The sequence below is a fragment of the Hypanus sabinus genome, chromosome 14 (genome assembly GCF_030144855.1).
Source record: "Hypanus sabinus isolate sHypSab1 chromosome 14, sHypSab1.hap1, whole genome shotgun sequence".
In the NCBI taxonomy this organism is placed as follows: domain Eukaryota; kingdom Metazoa; phylum Chordata; class Chondrichthyes; order Myliobatiformes; family Dasyatidae; genus Hypanus; species Hypanus sabinus.
Genome location: NC_082719.1, coordinates 91,037,057 through 91,051,085, shown reverse-complemented (window position 1 = coordinate 91,051,085; position 14,029 = coordinate 91,037,057). Strand labels below are relative to the sequence as shown.

At 41.6% G+C, this 14,029-nt stretch overlaps 1 protein-coding gene across 1 annotated transcript in view; it reads left to right on the top strand.

Moving 5' to 3' along the window:
* Nucleotides 1-1,441: 1,441 nt before the first annotated feature.
* The window catches only part of nol6 (nucleolar protein 6 (RNA-associated)), a 109,071-nt gene continuing 96,483 nt past the window's right edge, over nt 1,442-14,029 (top strand). The window contains exons 1-2 of the mRNA XM_059989613.1: nt 1,442-1,599; nt 10,222-10,461. Coding sequence (XP_059845596.1) covers nt 1,552-1,599; nt 10,222-10,461 — 288 coding nt within the window. The 5' untranslated portion in view covers nt 1,442-1,551. The remainder of the gene's footprint in view (nt 1,600-10,221; nt 10,462-14,029) is intronic.

The window sequence follows — 14,029 nt, the reverse complement described above, 5'->3', positions numbered from 1 at the left end:
GGCTCCACCATGCTTCCATGGCGTCCCTTGTTTTACCTAATTCTATGTCAATGCACAGTGCAATGATTTGATCTGTATGAACAGTATGCAGGACAAGCTTTTCACCGTCTCTTGATACATGTGACAATACTGAACCGGTACCAATCCCTACAAAATACACCAGAATCTGGCAGCGGGACGATATCCATAGTCGAAATGCTTCATTTAGTAAAATCATCCTCGAATTTATCCAACAGTTAAATACTGTAGGACCAATTGTTCTTCACGCCTGCACCACATACAAAATCCAAAGGAGAAAAGGCATCCCCCGTGGATTTTATCTTGTCATTTCATTACATTTGCATTTTTTATAATTTATAGATTTTCATGTCTTTGCATTGTACTACTGTCACAAAACGGAATATGCAACTCATATAATACATCTGATTCCGATTTTATATATTAATATTTTCATGTCGAATTCTATCATCAGGAAGCATTGTCATCAAGACATGACGTTAAAAACTGCAAATCTCCTCCCTTCTAACCCTGACTCCTCATCTTTTTCTCCAGTCCTGCTGAGTGGTCTTGTCCCGAAACGTCGACTGTACTCTTTTCCATAGTTGCTACCTGGCCTGCTGAGTTCCTCCAGCATTTTGTGTGTGTTGCTTGGATCTCCAGTATCTGCAGATTTTCTCTTGTTTGTGAAATAATATAGAAACAATGTTCGCATGAATTCGAGAGCCGCATCGCACGTGCCATCCATAAACATTCACTCAATGGAAATCAGTATGGGAAGCTCCCTTTTCTTGTCACACCGCAGCATTCCAAAAGTTACCAGAGCATGATGAGTTGCATAGCAAACTATCGACTGGCATATTTAATGACTATAAAAAAAGGAACTAACCACTTGATACTAACATGGTGCTCAAAATTCTCTTTCAATATAAAGAGCCGTATAGCAAAAGGAAAAATAAAACTGGCCACATCCCAAGTGAGCTCTGAACAGAGTTTCAAAACCAAACAAACTTCATTCATAATGAAATATTTACAAGAATAAACCGTTCAACGCCTTTTTATTCTTTACGTTCAGAGTCAATGCTTTTTGCACTGACTGTTCAATTGCATTCATGCGTATCAATAGCACTGCTGCCGCTTAATGTGACACTCTGCGGTTCCATAGATCCTGCCTGACTTGCTGAGCTCCTCCAGCATGTGTGCGTGCTACTCCGGGGTGGTATACTGCTACAATAAGAACTGAGGGGCTTCCTGCTGCAACCCAGCTCCTCCCTCTCCAGTAGGAGAAGAATCTCTCACTGTGGTCCTTCCCCACCCAGCCCTTGCGGCGGTTGCGCCGAGTTTCAGAAACCTGCAGCGGCAGCCGCCGGGAAGCATTTCGAGATGCAGTGATTGACATCACGGGCAAGTCCTGAGGCTTCCCGTAGCACGTGGCGCGGCATTGGACCAATCGGGTGGCTGGAGGCAGGACTGCGACAAAGCATGGAGTCACACTGAGCGGAACTGGGAAGCACATGTGGAGGAGATACTGATCCTCTAAAACACACGGGGAAGATGAAGAGAAAGAGGTGTGAATCCGGTCTGCAAGCTGTCGAGCAACAGGTGTGTGCACTGTTTTCATTGATCGGAATGGTTTTCGTGTAAGGAATTGGGTACACCGGTGTCTCCCCCACGTACCAAGATTGTTATAACTAACTCATAACGGCATGCAGTTGGAAGAGTTTCAGATCTTGAGCGAATCGTCATCACTCATTCATCTCTTTCCTAAAGGTGTTGTTAAAGTGCATACTCTACCTTGCACCAACTTCGGCCCAACAATGTTGGAGTCAGTATAGTGGTCCTTGCAGAGTCCCCCTTTGAAAGTCCGTCTAGGAAAGAGTATTTAAATTGCTAGAGCGAACCCCTTAGGCTTGGGCAACTTATTTTTTGCTCTTTTTACTTCTAATTGTTTATCTGTGTACTATAGTGTCCTTTGGGATCAATAAAGTATCTATTCAACAACTCTCAACACAAACCTGACTCCACTGCGCCATCAAATTCCTGACAAAATCCATCACTGCCTCCTGTAAGGATGTCTGAGGAAAAGGCGTTCACAGACCAAGACCTTAATTCCAGTATAGGGCTTAAGTCGTAATCCTCACCTATACTTCCAAAACACGAGTAACAGTCCTGCAGATGACAGATCAACCCGAAGCATCAGCTCTGTTCAACACATACAAAATGCTGGAGGAACTCAGTAAGTTAGGCTGCATCAATGAACGGGAAGGATCAGTTAATGTTTCAGGCTAAGACCATTGATCAGGACTTCAAAGTAAACTTATTATCAAAAAAAAACTATATGCAACCCTGACATTCTTTTACTTTGGGACACAACAAGGCTGACAGGCTGTGTGCAAAAACATTGCAAATACAAAAAAGAATAAATTACTAATAAATAAGCAATAAATATTGGGAACATGAAGTGAAGAGTCCTGGAAAGTGAGTCCATAGGTTCAGTGATGAAGGCGAGTGAAGTTATCCCGTCTGGTTTAGGAGCCTGATGGTTGAGGAATAATAACTTTTCCTGAACCTGGTGGTGTGAATCCTGTAGGTAATAAATATGATGAAGAGTACCAGTCTGAAACATTGACTGTTTATTCATTTCCATAGATGCTACCTGACCTGCTGAGTTCCTCCAGCATTTTTTTTCTTTTGCTTAAAATTTCCAGCATCTGTGGAATCTCTTGTTTTTATCATTAACTCTGTTCTTCTCTCTACTAATGCTGCTTGAATTGATGAGTATTTCCATCAGATGAGTATTTATTTCAGATTGCTGGCATCTGCATTTTTTTTGTTTTATTTCATGCTCCATCAAGGGAGTACAAAGCAAAAACAACAGAATGTAGTGTTAGTTACAGAGGAAGTGCGGTGCAGGCAAACGGATCAGGTACAAGGGCTAAGCCAAGGTAGATTGAGAGGTCAAGCATTGAGAAAGGTTAAAATTGTCGAGGATGAGAGGAGGTGTTCAGAGCTGCCTGCCTGCATTTGACCAGTCTCCCTCTCTTCTTGTTACTACTCTTGGGCAGGAGGTGCAGGAGTCTTGGGTCCCATACCACTAAGTTCGGGAACAGTTATTGCCCTGTAGCCATCGGGCTTCTGGATGGGCTTCACTCACTTCAGCTCGGAACGGGTTCCACAGCTGTGGACCAACTTTCAGGGACTCTGCAGCTCATGCTCCATGTGTTTTGGTTTACATTTTTTTTTAAAACCATTTGCGTTATTTTGCTCAAGGCACTTCAATGCTGAGTTGATTCTGTAGCTGTGGCCTACAACTATCAGCACTCACCACAGCACTGAACTGACTTGGTGGCTCCTGGACTGGCTTCACTCTCCTCACTGCTGAATTGGCTTGATGGCTGTGGTTTCCACTTTCATGGACTCTGCGGTTAATGTTCTGTGTGTTAATTGTTTACTTTTTATTGTTCACCATGTTGGGTTTTGTGAATAAAACATGCAAAAGTCATTTTATGTGCTTACTGAAAGCTGCAGCCCTTGACTTCCATTACCAGCAAACCAAAAGCAATCATTTTACACTGATGTTATTACATCCGACACCGTCTCTTAAAGTGACCACAACAACTCAATGATGGTGTTTGTGTAGAACAACTTCTGCTATGAGCAGTATGTGTCATCTGTCACGCATTACAAGTTCTACAGCACGATTTGTTCTTTTTTTCCACACATTGGGTGTTTGAGGGTTTTTGTTGTGTGGGTTTTTTTTTAAGGGGTTCTATTGTGTTTATTTTGTGGCTTGTCTGCAAGAAGACAAATCTCAAGCTTGTGTGCAGTATACATAAATGTACTTGGAACTTTGAGCTAATTTAGACCAGCAAACGAGGAGGCAGGGAACATAACGATGTAGACCATGTGTGGAGAAATGTGATCAGTTAGATTAGTTTCATGCTGAGCACAGACATTGTGGGCCAAAAGGTCTGTTCTTGTACTGTTCTTTTTTTTTAGCTGAGTGCAGCACCTAATCTACCACATCTAATTAATGGACAGCCCAGTTTGGTTGCTGGTTAATGGTGATTCCCAAGATGACTTTTCAGACTACCACCAATCCCAAAATCTCTTTGATCCACCATCATGCGGAAGGAGATGCAGGATCATCAGGACTAGGACTGTCAAACTGGGTAACAGCTTCTTCCCCCAGACTGTGAGACTAATGAATACCCTGCCACCACTGAGGTTTCATCACTAGGACAGTGTGGTGTTTGCTGTTTACAGACATCCCAACTTGTAAAAACTCACATCAATTTGCAGGAGACTCCCGGGACAGGTGGGATGCCTGCAACAGAGTGGCTCCTTAGCAGCTAGCCAGTTAGTTTAAATAACGTTAGCTATGCTAATGAATTAATGACGCCTGTTAAACTCACCTCTCCCTCTCCCACTCCTGCTCCCCCAAAAATCAATTTCGGGGATATTGTATATCATTTGCGGGTGTCAGGGAGCCTCTATCAGTTTGCAGGAGACTCAAGTCAAGTCACTTTTTATTGTCATTTTGACCATAACTGCTGGTACAGTACACAGTAAAAATGAGACAGTGTTTTTCAGGACCATGGTGTTACATGAAACAGTACAAAAATTGGACTGAACTACGTAAAAAACAATACAGAAAAAAACTGCACTAGACTACAGACCTACCCAGGACTGCATAAAGTGCACAAAACAGTGCAGGCATTACAGTAAATAATAAACAAGACAGTAGGGAAGTAAGGTGTATTTTGTTTTATGTGTTGTGTGATATATATGTATTGGGAGTGCACCATAGCATGGATGAAAGTTGTTTCATTTGGTCGTGTATATGTACAGTTGGAGGACAATAAACATGAACTTGAAGGAAGTAACTGTGACGACTTTGGATGACCTGGATGGTGGTCAGGATCTCTCATTGGAGAGGGTCACTACTGGGGATTTTTCATAGTACGAATGTTACATGCATCTTATCAGTCCTTGTCTGAAGGTTGCTTAAAACTTGCTCCATGTAAGTGTGAACAACTTCACTTACTGGAGAGTTGTGAACAGAGTCAAACATCCATGACCTAATGGAAGGAAGGTCATTGATGAAGCAATTGGAGATGGTTCAGATAAAGACCCTGCCATGAAAGACATAAGACAATGATACCATGGAGCTGAGCTGATGTCTAACACCACTATCATCTTTTTTTGCTTGAAATAGGACTTCAGCCGTTGAAGTCATAGGTGGTAAAATGTCATTTTATGTCAAAGAGTGACTCTCAACCCACCTTTGGACTCAGCCCTTTGGTTCAAACTTGGAAAGGCTTTGATGCTTAGTGCAGTATTTGGTGATATGGTTCAAGTTCAGTGTAGAAACAGAAACATAGGAAACCTACAGCACAATACAGGCCCTTTGGCTCATGATGCTGTGCCGAACATGTACTTACTTTAGAAATCACTTCGGGTTAGCCATAGTCCTCTGTTTTTCTAAGCTCCATGTACCTATCCAGGAATCTCTTAAAACACCTGATGCATCATCAATAACTCACTCTGAGACGTAAGGCGAGATATCGGCTTTTATTGACTGGAAGAAGGAACCAGAAGTGAGTGACCATCATACTACGTCCTGGAGACTGAGGCCGAGCGTCAGGCCTCAGATCGCCTTTATACAGCGGCCTGTGGGAGGAGCCACAGGAGCAGTCAGCAGTGGGCGTGTCCAGACAGGCACACGTAGTTCACCACAACACCCTATTGGATCCGCCTCCACCACTGCCGCTGGCAGTCGATTCCATGCACTCACCCCCCTCTGCATAAAAATCTTACCACTGACATCTCCTCTGTACCAAGCACATTAAAACTATGCCCTCTCGTGTTAGCCATTTCAGCCCTGGAAAAAGCCTCTGACTATCCACACGATCAATGCCTCTCATCATCTTATACACCTCTCTCAGGTCACCCCTCATCCTCCACCGCTCCAAGGAAAAAAGGCGGAGTTTACTCAACTATTCTCATAAGGCATGCTCCCCAATCCAGGCAATATCCTTGTAAATCTTCTCTGCACCCTTTCTATAGTTTCCACATCCTTCCTGTAGTGAGGTGAGCACAGTACTCCAAGTGGGGTCTGACCAGGGTTCTATACAGCTGTAACATTACCTCTCAGCTCTTAAACTCAATCCCACAGTTGATGAAGGCCAATGCACCGCATGCCTTCTTAACCACAGAGTCAACTGTGTAGCAGCTTCGAGTGTCCTATGGACTCGGACCCCAAGCTCCCTCTGATTGTCCACATTGCCAAGAGTCTTACCGTTAATCCTATGTTCTGCCATTATATTTGACCTACCAAAATGAACCACCTCACACTTATCTGGGTTGAATTCCATCTGCCACTTATCAGCCCTGTTTTGCATCCTATCAATTGCTGTAACCTCTGACAGCCCTCCAAACTATCTACAACACCCCCAACCTTTGCGTCATCAGCAAATTTACTAACCCATCCCTCCACTTCCTCATCCACACTAGACCAGATAATTTTGAAAATGCCGGTTTTGCGTAAAAATGACAGGCGTCCACACTAGGCGTTTTTAAAAATACCTCTGTCTGCATTAAAACGGATATTTGGGCAAATCTCCTCCTACTGGGCATGCGCAGGACACACAGAAAACAAGCAAAGAGGAAACGGTATATTTGGTGCACGTTTGTCCAGTTACAGACTAGAAAAACTTAAAAGGAATTGCCAAACGAAAGACGGTGCGCATTTGTCCAGAAACATTTCCTACAGCCATAGTATCTTCACCAATGAAAGGGACAACAGCTACAACTAAATGCAATAAGGCTTGTTACTGGACAAAAGTGAAATTTGCCGTTGTTCGCCTTTACTTTTGCCATGTTTTTGTGTATTATTTTGCTGTATTTAATGTGTGCAATAAAACGAGTTACTGAGCAGAAGTGACAATTGCATCTATTGAATGTTTGCACAAGCAATACATTAATAAAGCACCTTGTTAAGTGTATGAAACATGTCTTCATCAGTGTTATCTTGTATTTCCATACAATGTTACATTAGGCTATTACACATCTATTGTCAGATATTGTTGTGGTGTTGGAGGTTGCGTTTAAGAAAACAATGAAATTGCCAGCTGCCACCACCATTTGTTCTGGCACGTCATGACAGCGGTTTTAAAAATAGCCGGTTACCCTGTACACACTACGCCGGATATTAGGCATTTTCAGATTTATTCACTTTGGAGATCGTTTCTGAAAATCTCCATTTTCGGGGATGAAATGCCGTTTCAGTATGGACGGAGGATCAAAATGAAGAGAAAAAGCTTCGGTTTCAGATTTATCCGGTCTAGTTTGGACGTAGCCTTAGTACTGAGGGTGGCTCGCATCAGACTGTTTAAGAAGATAATGATTGGAATTTCCTCTGTCCAGTTGTTGATCAAATTTGTACAATGTTTAATGTGACTTCCCACATACTTGAGTGATCTTAAGGTAATCTATCTTTCTGCCTTCCTGTGGAAAATTGGTGCATATGGTGGCAGAGTTGGTTACTATGCATTCCCGTGCAATGGTTCCAGCAGAATTACAAACAGTCATTTCCAGTTAATGGTGGAGTCTGCATGTGGCTTGTGTTACGAAGGATGAACAGCTCTGATGGGCAGAAGGGTGCAAGGTTGCCCATGTCCCCCTCCCCTGGGAGAATCACAAACTATTACTGTTACCAAGCTGCTCATGGGAGAGAGACACAGGTAAGAGGAAAACAAGTGGGAACATCTGCTGCTGATAACACTGGGGGAGAGAGACCATATTATGACTCCTGTAAGACTTACGGCTCCGGAGAGGGCTGTTTACTTGGTACTATTCTGTTCATTAAAATTCCTCAGTGGACTGCCGGAGTGGGCTGGTTTGATGGGCTAAGCCATTCAAAACTGATTGACATCTGAGACCCCGTGAGTAGGGATAAAAGTGAGGTCTGGGGAGACACCCCTCAGACGCACCAGAGACACACTAGTGAGCACTGCTTAAGTGTTGGAATCCATGAGAAAAGTGTGGAGCATCGGAGACTGAACGAAGGATCGGTCAATTTTAACGTTCAGTGTGTATAGCAAGGCCGGTGGGGGCTTGTGTGTGTGTCCACCCTTGCCTGGGTGACGAATCCACCATAGAAGAACGGTCTAGCTAAAGGACAGAGGGGTCATACCTGAATGGCCACAACACCACATCGACGGATCTAGAAAGTAAAGGAAGGTTTAAATGACTGGAGCTGTCACTGTTTGCTCACCCCCCCCCTCTCTCTCCATCCAACGGTTACAACAAAAGAACCAACAACTACCTCAGCCTACATGAACTGAACTGAACTTTATACTTTCCCATAATAATTCTTTATCCCCTAGATCGGGGGTCGGCAACCCGTGGCTCCGGAGCCACATGTGGCTCTTTTACGTCTGTGCTGCGGCTCCCTGTTGCTTTGGGAAATAATTGGTTGTGGCGACCCTTTTCCTGGCACATCCGAACCGGCTCACAATTAGATAGCCTACGGGGGTTTGCGAGCACAGAGCTTTGGAGCCTCTGCGCCATGGGGGGCAGGTTGAGGGAGGCTTAAAAGTGAGGCTGAAGATTTCGAATAAAGTTTTTTCCTTCGACTGCAGTTACCGACTCCGTGTCGTAATTTTAGCGCTGCGTGTAGCACACCGCTACATGGTCAGTATTTAATTAAAATGTATTTTATGTTAGTTTGTTAGTTTTTGAAATGTAAATCTAAATTTGAAGATTATGGTGATCTTGTACAATCTAAATAAGACGTTGTGGCGACCCATTTCCTGACACATCCGAACCGGCTCACAATTAGCCAGCGTTCAGGCTAAGGGAGATAGCCTACGGGGGTTTGTGAGTACGTGTCTTTTGCAGCATCCGCGCCCATGGGGGGCGGGTTGAGGGAGGCTTAAAAGCAAGGCTGTTTAGTTCGAATAAAGCTATCTTTGACTGCAGTTTACTGCGTGTAGCACACCGCTACAACGTGTTTTTATCGCTGGCTGTCCAGAGGGGAGGTGCTGAAACGCTTTGTCGCGTGTCTGGAAGAAGTGAAAACTTTCCTGGGCACCTGAACACGCTGAACACAGCTCTTCAACGGGGTAAGGACGTACAGCCCTGCACATGTTGGAGGATGTTTTGGCATTCGAGCGCAAGTTGACGTTGCTTGCCAGAGATTTACAGAAAGGCACATTGTCTCACTTCCCCAATTTGAGAGAGTTCAAACAAGGTCACGACATGATAAATTCGGAGTATTTACATTCTGCAATCATCGCAATGCAAACATCGTTTGGGAAACGCTTCTGTGAGTTCAGAGAGGAAAAAAACACATTATCCTTCCCGGTCACTCCCCTAAGCATCGATCCATCCCTACTGAATATGACTGCATTGTCAGGTGTGAGTCAACCTGAACAAGTATGATAAATATTTTAATTGCCTATTATTTTACGTATATTCATATGTTTTCATTGTTCAGTGAAATAGTCCTTTTATTTTTCAGGTTGACAGCTGGCTGACGTTATTTTTGGTTTGCTGCTGGCGGCAAATTTAAGTTTGGCGTTTTTCATAAATACAAGAAGGACTCAAATAGACGTTGAGTATTTTACTTAAAAGTAACCTTCAACCCAACGTCTTTTTTTCGGAGTTCAAAATGCTTTTGTTGCATGCAGAAATGTAATTTCGTTTTCTCTGCAGGAGTTCATCAATTTCATAAATGCAACACATTATAGTTTGTTTATACATAGCATAAAGGCAAAACAAAACGTTGTATGCAGTGTTATTTCATTTTAAATGTCAAACGGGTTTTGCGGCTCCCAGTGTTTTCTTTTCTGTGGGAAACGGGTCCAAGTGGCTCTTTCAGTGGTAAAGGTTGCTGACCCCTGCCCTAGATAATGATAGAGTTTGTTTATTATTGATTATTATTATACCCACACTTTTAGGTTTAGTGTTGCTAACGTGTATTGTCTGTATATTTGCATTGTTGATATTGATTTGTATATTTTACTAATAAACAATGTTTTGTAAATAGTACCAGACTCCAATGGATACTTCTATCTTTGCTGGTAAGACACCCAGTTACGGGGTACGTAACACTTGTGTGCTGTTACAGATTTGCCACTATATATATATAGTATGCAAGTATATAGTAATATGTTAAATGTAATTTATAATTTCATTTTCCTGTGCTTACTATTAAAGGATCTAGAATCATTCCAAGATGATGGAAGCAGTGGTGTTGATGAAGAGGAAGAAGATGATCAGAGTAAAAGATCTGGAAAGAAGAGCAGTGACATGAAGAAAAAACAAAAAGCAGATGTTGGATTAATAGGGGCTCTGAAGTTAAGTAAAAGAGAACTATACAAACCACCAACGAGTGAGGAACTCAATCAGCTGAAAGAAACAGAGAATCTCTTTCACTCCACTCTACTAAGAATGCAGGTACCGCATCAGTTAACTCTTGTTTTCTAATGTTTCTGCAACTTTAAAATAAACTATTTCTCTTTTATTTGTCTGCTCACTGTTATAATGAAGATAAGATGTGATGGTTGGAAAGTTATTGCAAGAGTTGCTTTCAGGAATGAATGTTTGAATGTTGATTTGATTGTTACATGATTAAAAGCTCTTTTTTTTTGTTCCAGTTCTTTCCCTTAGAACATAACATGCATGTTATCAGACGACAGTGATTTTATTTTCCCAAAATAAATTCTTTCTCTAGGGTGAATTTTAGCAGTTATTCCATGAAGTCCCAAATGACCCCAAATCTTGCAAAGGTTTTTTTTTATTCTACCTTTTTTCAATATCCCTCTGTGATTTTTGTTCCTATCCTCTGTAATCTCATTCAGCCTCACAACCAAGATTCAGGATTGTTTAATGTCATTTCCAACACATAAGTGTAAAGGAGAAGAAGATAATTGTTATTTCAGGTCTGAAACTGCACCAAAAAAACATAATTATATAAAGAACACACTGATGAAAAAACACAGCTCTTCTTTACTCTTGTGTACTGAAAGTGACATTAAACAATCTTAAGCAACACACAAAATGCTGGCGGAACTCAGTTGGTCTGACGGCATCAGTGGAAAACTAGTCGATGTTTCAGGTCAAGGGCCTTCTTCTGAGCTAAGCAATCTTGTATTATCGTGTGTAAGGAGTTTGTACGTTCTCCCTGTGATTGTGTGAGTTTCCTCTGGGTGCTCTGGTTTCCTCATACAGTCCAAAGACATACTGATTTGTAGATTAATTGGTCATTGTAAATTGTCCTGTTGTTAGATTAGAATTAAATTAGGGGTTTATTGGGCGTTGTGGCTTGAAGGGCCTATTCTCTGTTGCTTCTTAATATATAAAATAAACAACGAAGTGGATAAATAAAAGAAATAAATAGATGAATGAATACATAAATAAACTTATAAGTGAACAAAACACCATTAGCTTCATTGATTTTATTGAAAATAACTCTGTACATGCATTGGTCTATTGAGATATTGTCCTGCTTATTCATAAAACACAAAGTTGTCAAGCAAAGTGGTTAAAATAGGGATGTTAAACAACGAAAAATGTGTTGAATTCTTCTATCAGCCTGTCATGACATCTGTTGAAACGGCAACATAAATTACATTTTTAATTAAATTCAATTGAAAATCATCTTGCTGTTACTGGGATGATCTGTATTACTGCCAGTTGTAAATATTTTTATTCTTTTATATACTTCAGTAGTACTTAAATCAACTTGTGTTCATAGCAGCTTAAGTTTAAAAAAATTCTCCCTGCAGTTTTTTAATAATTGCATAAATTTTGCAAAAATGATGGAATTTTACTTTGATAAGTAAATGGAATAGATTTTAATTTATTTTGTAAGCAGCTTCTCAATGAATTAACTAGGTTTAGGATTACGTTGACATTTTAAATTTAATTTGATACCTTGCTGGTGGGAATTGCCAAAGTAGTAATGACTTGCATGTGAATTTGTGTTTAAAATGGTTCATACTAACTCCTGAGTTTTGTACTTTCCCTGATAATATCAGCTTCTTTAGCACAGTCATATTAAAGTATTCTGGAAATAAATGGAAAAATGCATTGTATTTCATTGAACTGAATGCTTTGATCTAAAATAGTAGCATCTTCTGTTTTCACAGACACTGTTTGACTTGTTAGGGTTTCCTGTTTTTATTGCAGATTTCTTGCATGATCTCACAGTCAGTTAAGACATAGGAGCAGAATTATGCCTTTTGGTCCATTGTGTCTGCTCTGCTATTCCATCATGGCTGATTTATTATCTGATTTATTCTTCTGCCTTCATCTTGTAACTTTTGACACCCTGATTAATCAAGAACCTATCGACCTCCGCTTTAAGTATACTCAATGACTTGGCCTCCACAGCTGCCTATGGCAACAAATTCCTCAAATTCACCACCCTCTGACTATTAAAATTCCTCCTCATCTCTGTTCTAAATAGGCATGCCTCTGAACTATTTGCAGTATTTTTCTTTTGGGTTAAGATTTTCCTGGTCCTTATAGCTATATGCAAGTATAATATCTAGTGTACTATAGATCCTAGTATTTTATTGACATTATAGAATTGGGCTGGTTGGATGGTGGACGTGGGTGATTGCACACATACTACACACAACTCTATCTCTCCAAACTTGAAGTTTATTGAGTTGACTTTATTGACTTTGTTTCTTACATCCTTCATGTCCAAGAGGAGTAAAACTTTTTACTTTATGTCTCCATTTAAATGTGTAATGTGCAGTCATAGTAATTTATAATAAATAAAACAGTCAATGTAACATAGAAATACACTCAAATCAGTGTAAGTTAATCAGTTTGATGGCCTTGTGGAAGAAGCTGTCCCAGAGCCTGTTGGTCCTGGCTTTTATGCTGCGGTACCGTTTCCTGGATGGTAGCAGCTGGAATAGATTGTGGTTGGGGTGACTCGAGTCCTCAATGATCTGTCAGCCCTTTTTTTCAAACCTGCCTTTTTAAATGTCCTGAATCATGACAAGCTCACAACTACATATGTGCTGGGCTGTCCGCACTATTCTCTGTGGAATCCTGTGATTAAGGGGGGTATAGTTCCCATACAAGGCAGTGCTGCAGCCAGTTAGGATGCTCTCAATTGTGCCCCTTTGAGGGCCCATACCAATCTTCCTCAACAGTCTGAGGTGAAAGAGATGCTTGATGTTGTGCCTTTTTCACCACACAGCCAGTGTGTCCAGACCACGTGAGGTCCTCGGTGATGTGGATGCCGAGGAACTTAAAGCTGTTTAGCCTCTCAATCCCAGATCCATTGATGTCAATAGGGGTTAGCCCATCTCCATTCCTCCTGTAATCCACAACTAGCGCCTTTGTTTTTGCGACATAGAGGGAGAGGTTGTTTTCTTGACACCACTGTGTCAGAGAGATGACTTCTTCCCTGTAGGCTGCCTATTTATTGTTTGAGATTAGGCCAATCAGTGTAGTGTCATCGGCAGATTTAGTTAGCAGATTGGAGCTGTGGGTGACGATACAGTCATGGGTATACAGGGAATAAAGGAGGGGACTTAGTACACAGCTCTGATGGGCTCCTGTGTTGAGAGTCAATGGGGCAAAGGTGAGGGAGCCCACTCTTACCTTCTGCCAACAATCTGACAGGTAGTCCAGGATCCAGCAACATAAGGCAGGGTTAAGGCCAAGGTCTCTGAGCTTTCTGCCGAGCTCAGATAGAATTATGGTGTTGAATGCTGAACTGTAGTCCAAGAACAGCATTCTCACATAAGCATCCTTCTTCTCCAGATGTGTAAAGACGGTATGTAGAGCAGTGGCTGTTGTGTCATCTGTCAGTTGGTTGTGTCAGTAGGTGAATCGTAGGAGGTTCAGTGTGGGTGGTAGCAAGCTGCAGATGTAGTCCTTGACCAGTCTCTCAAAGCATTTGCTTATTATTGAGGTGAGTGCAATAGGACGCCAGTCGTTCAGACATGTTACCTTGGTCTTTTTTGGTACAGGGAAATGGTGGATAATTTGAAGCAGG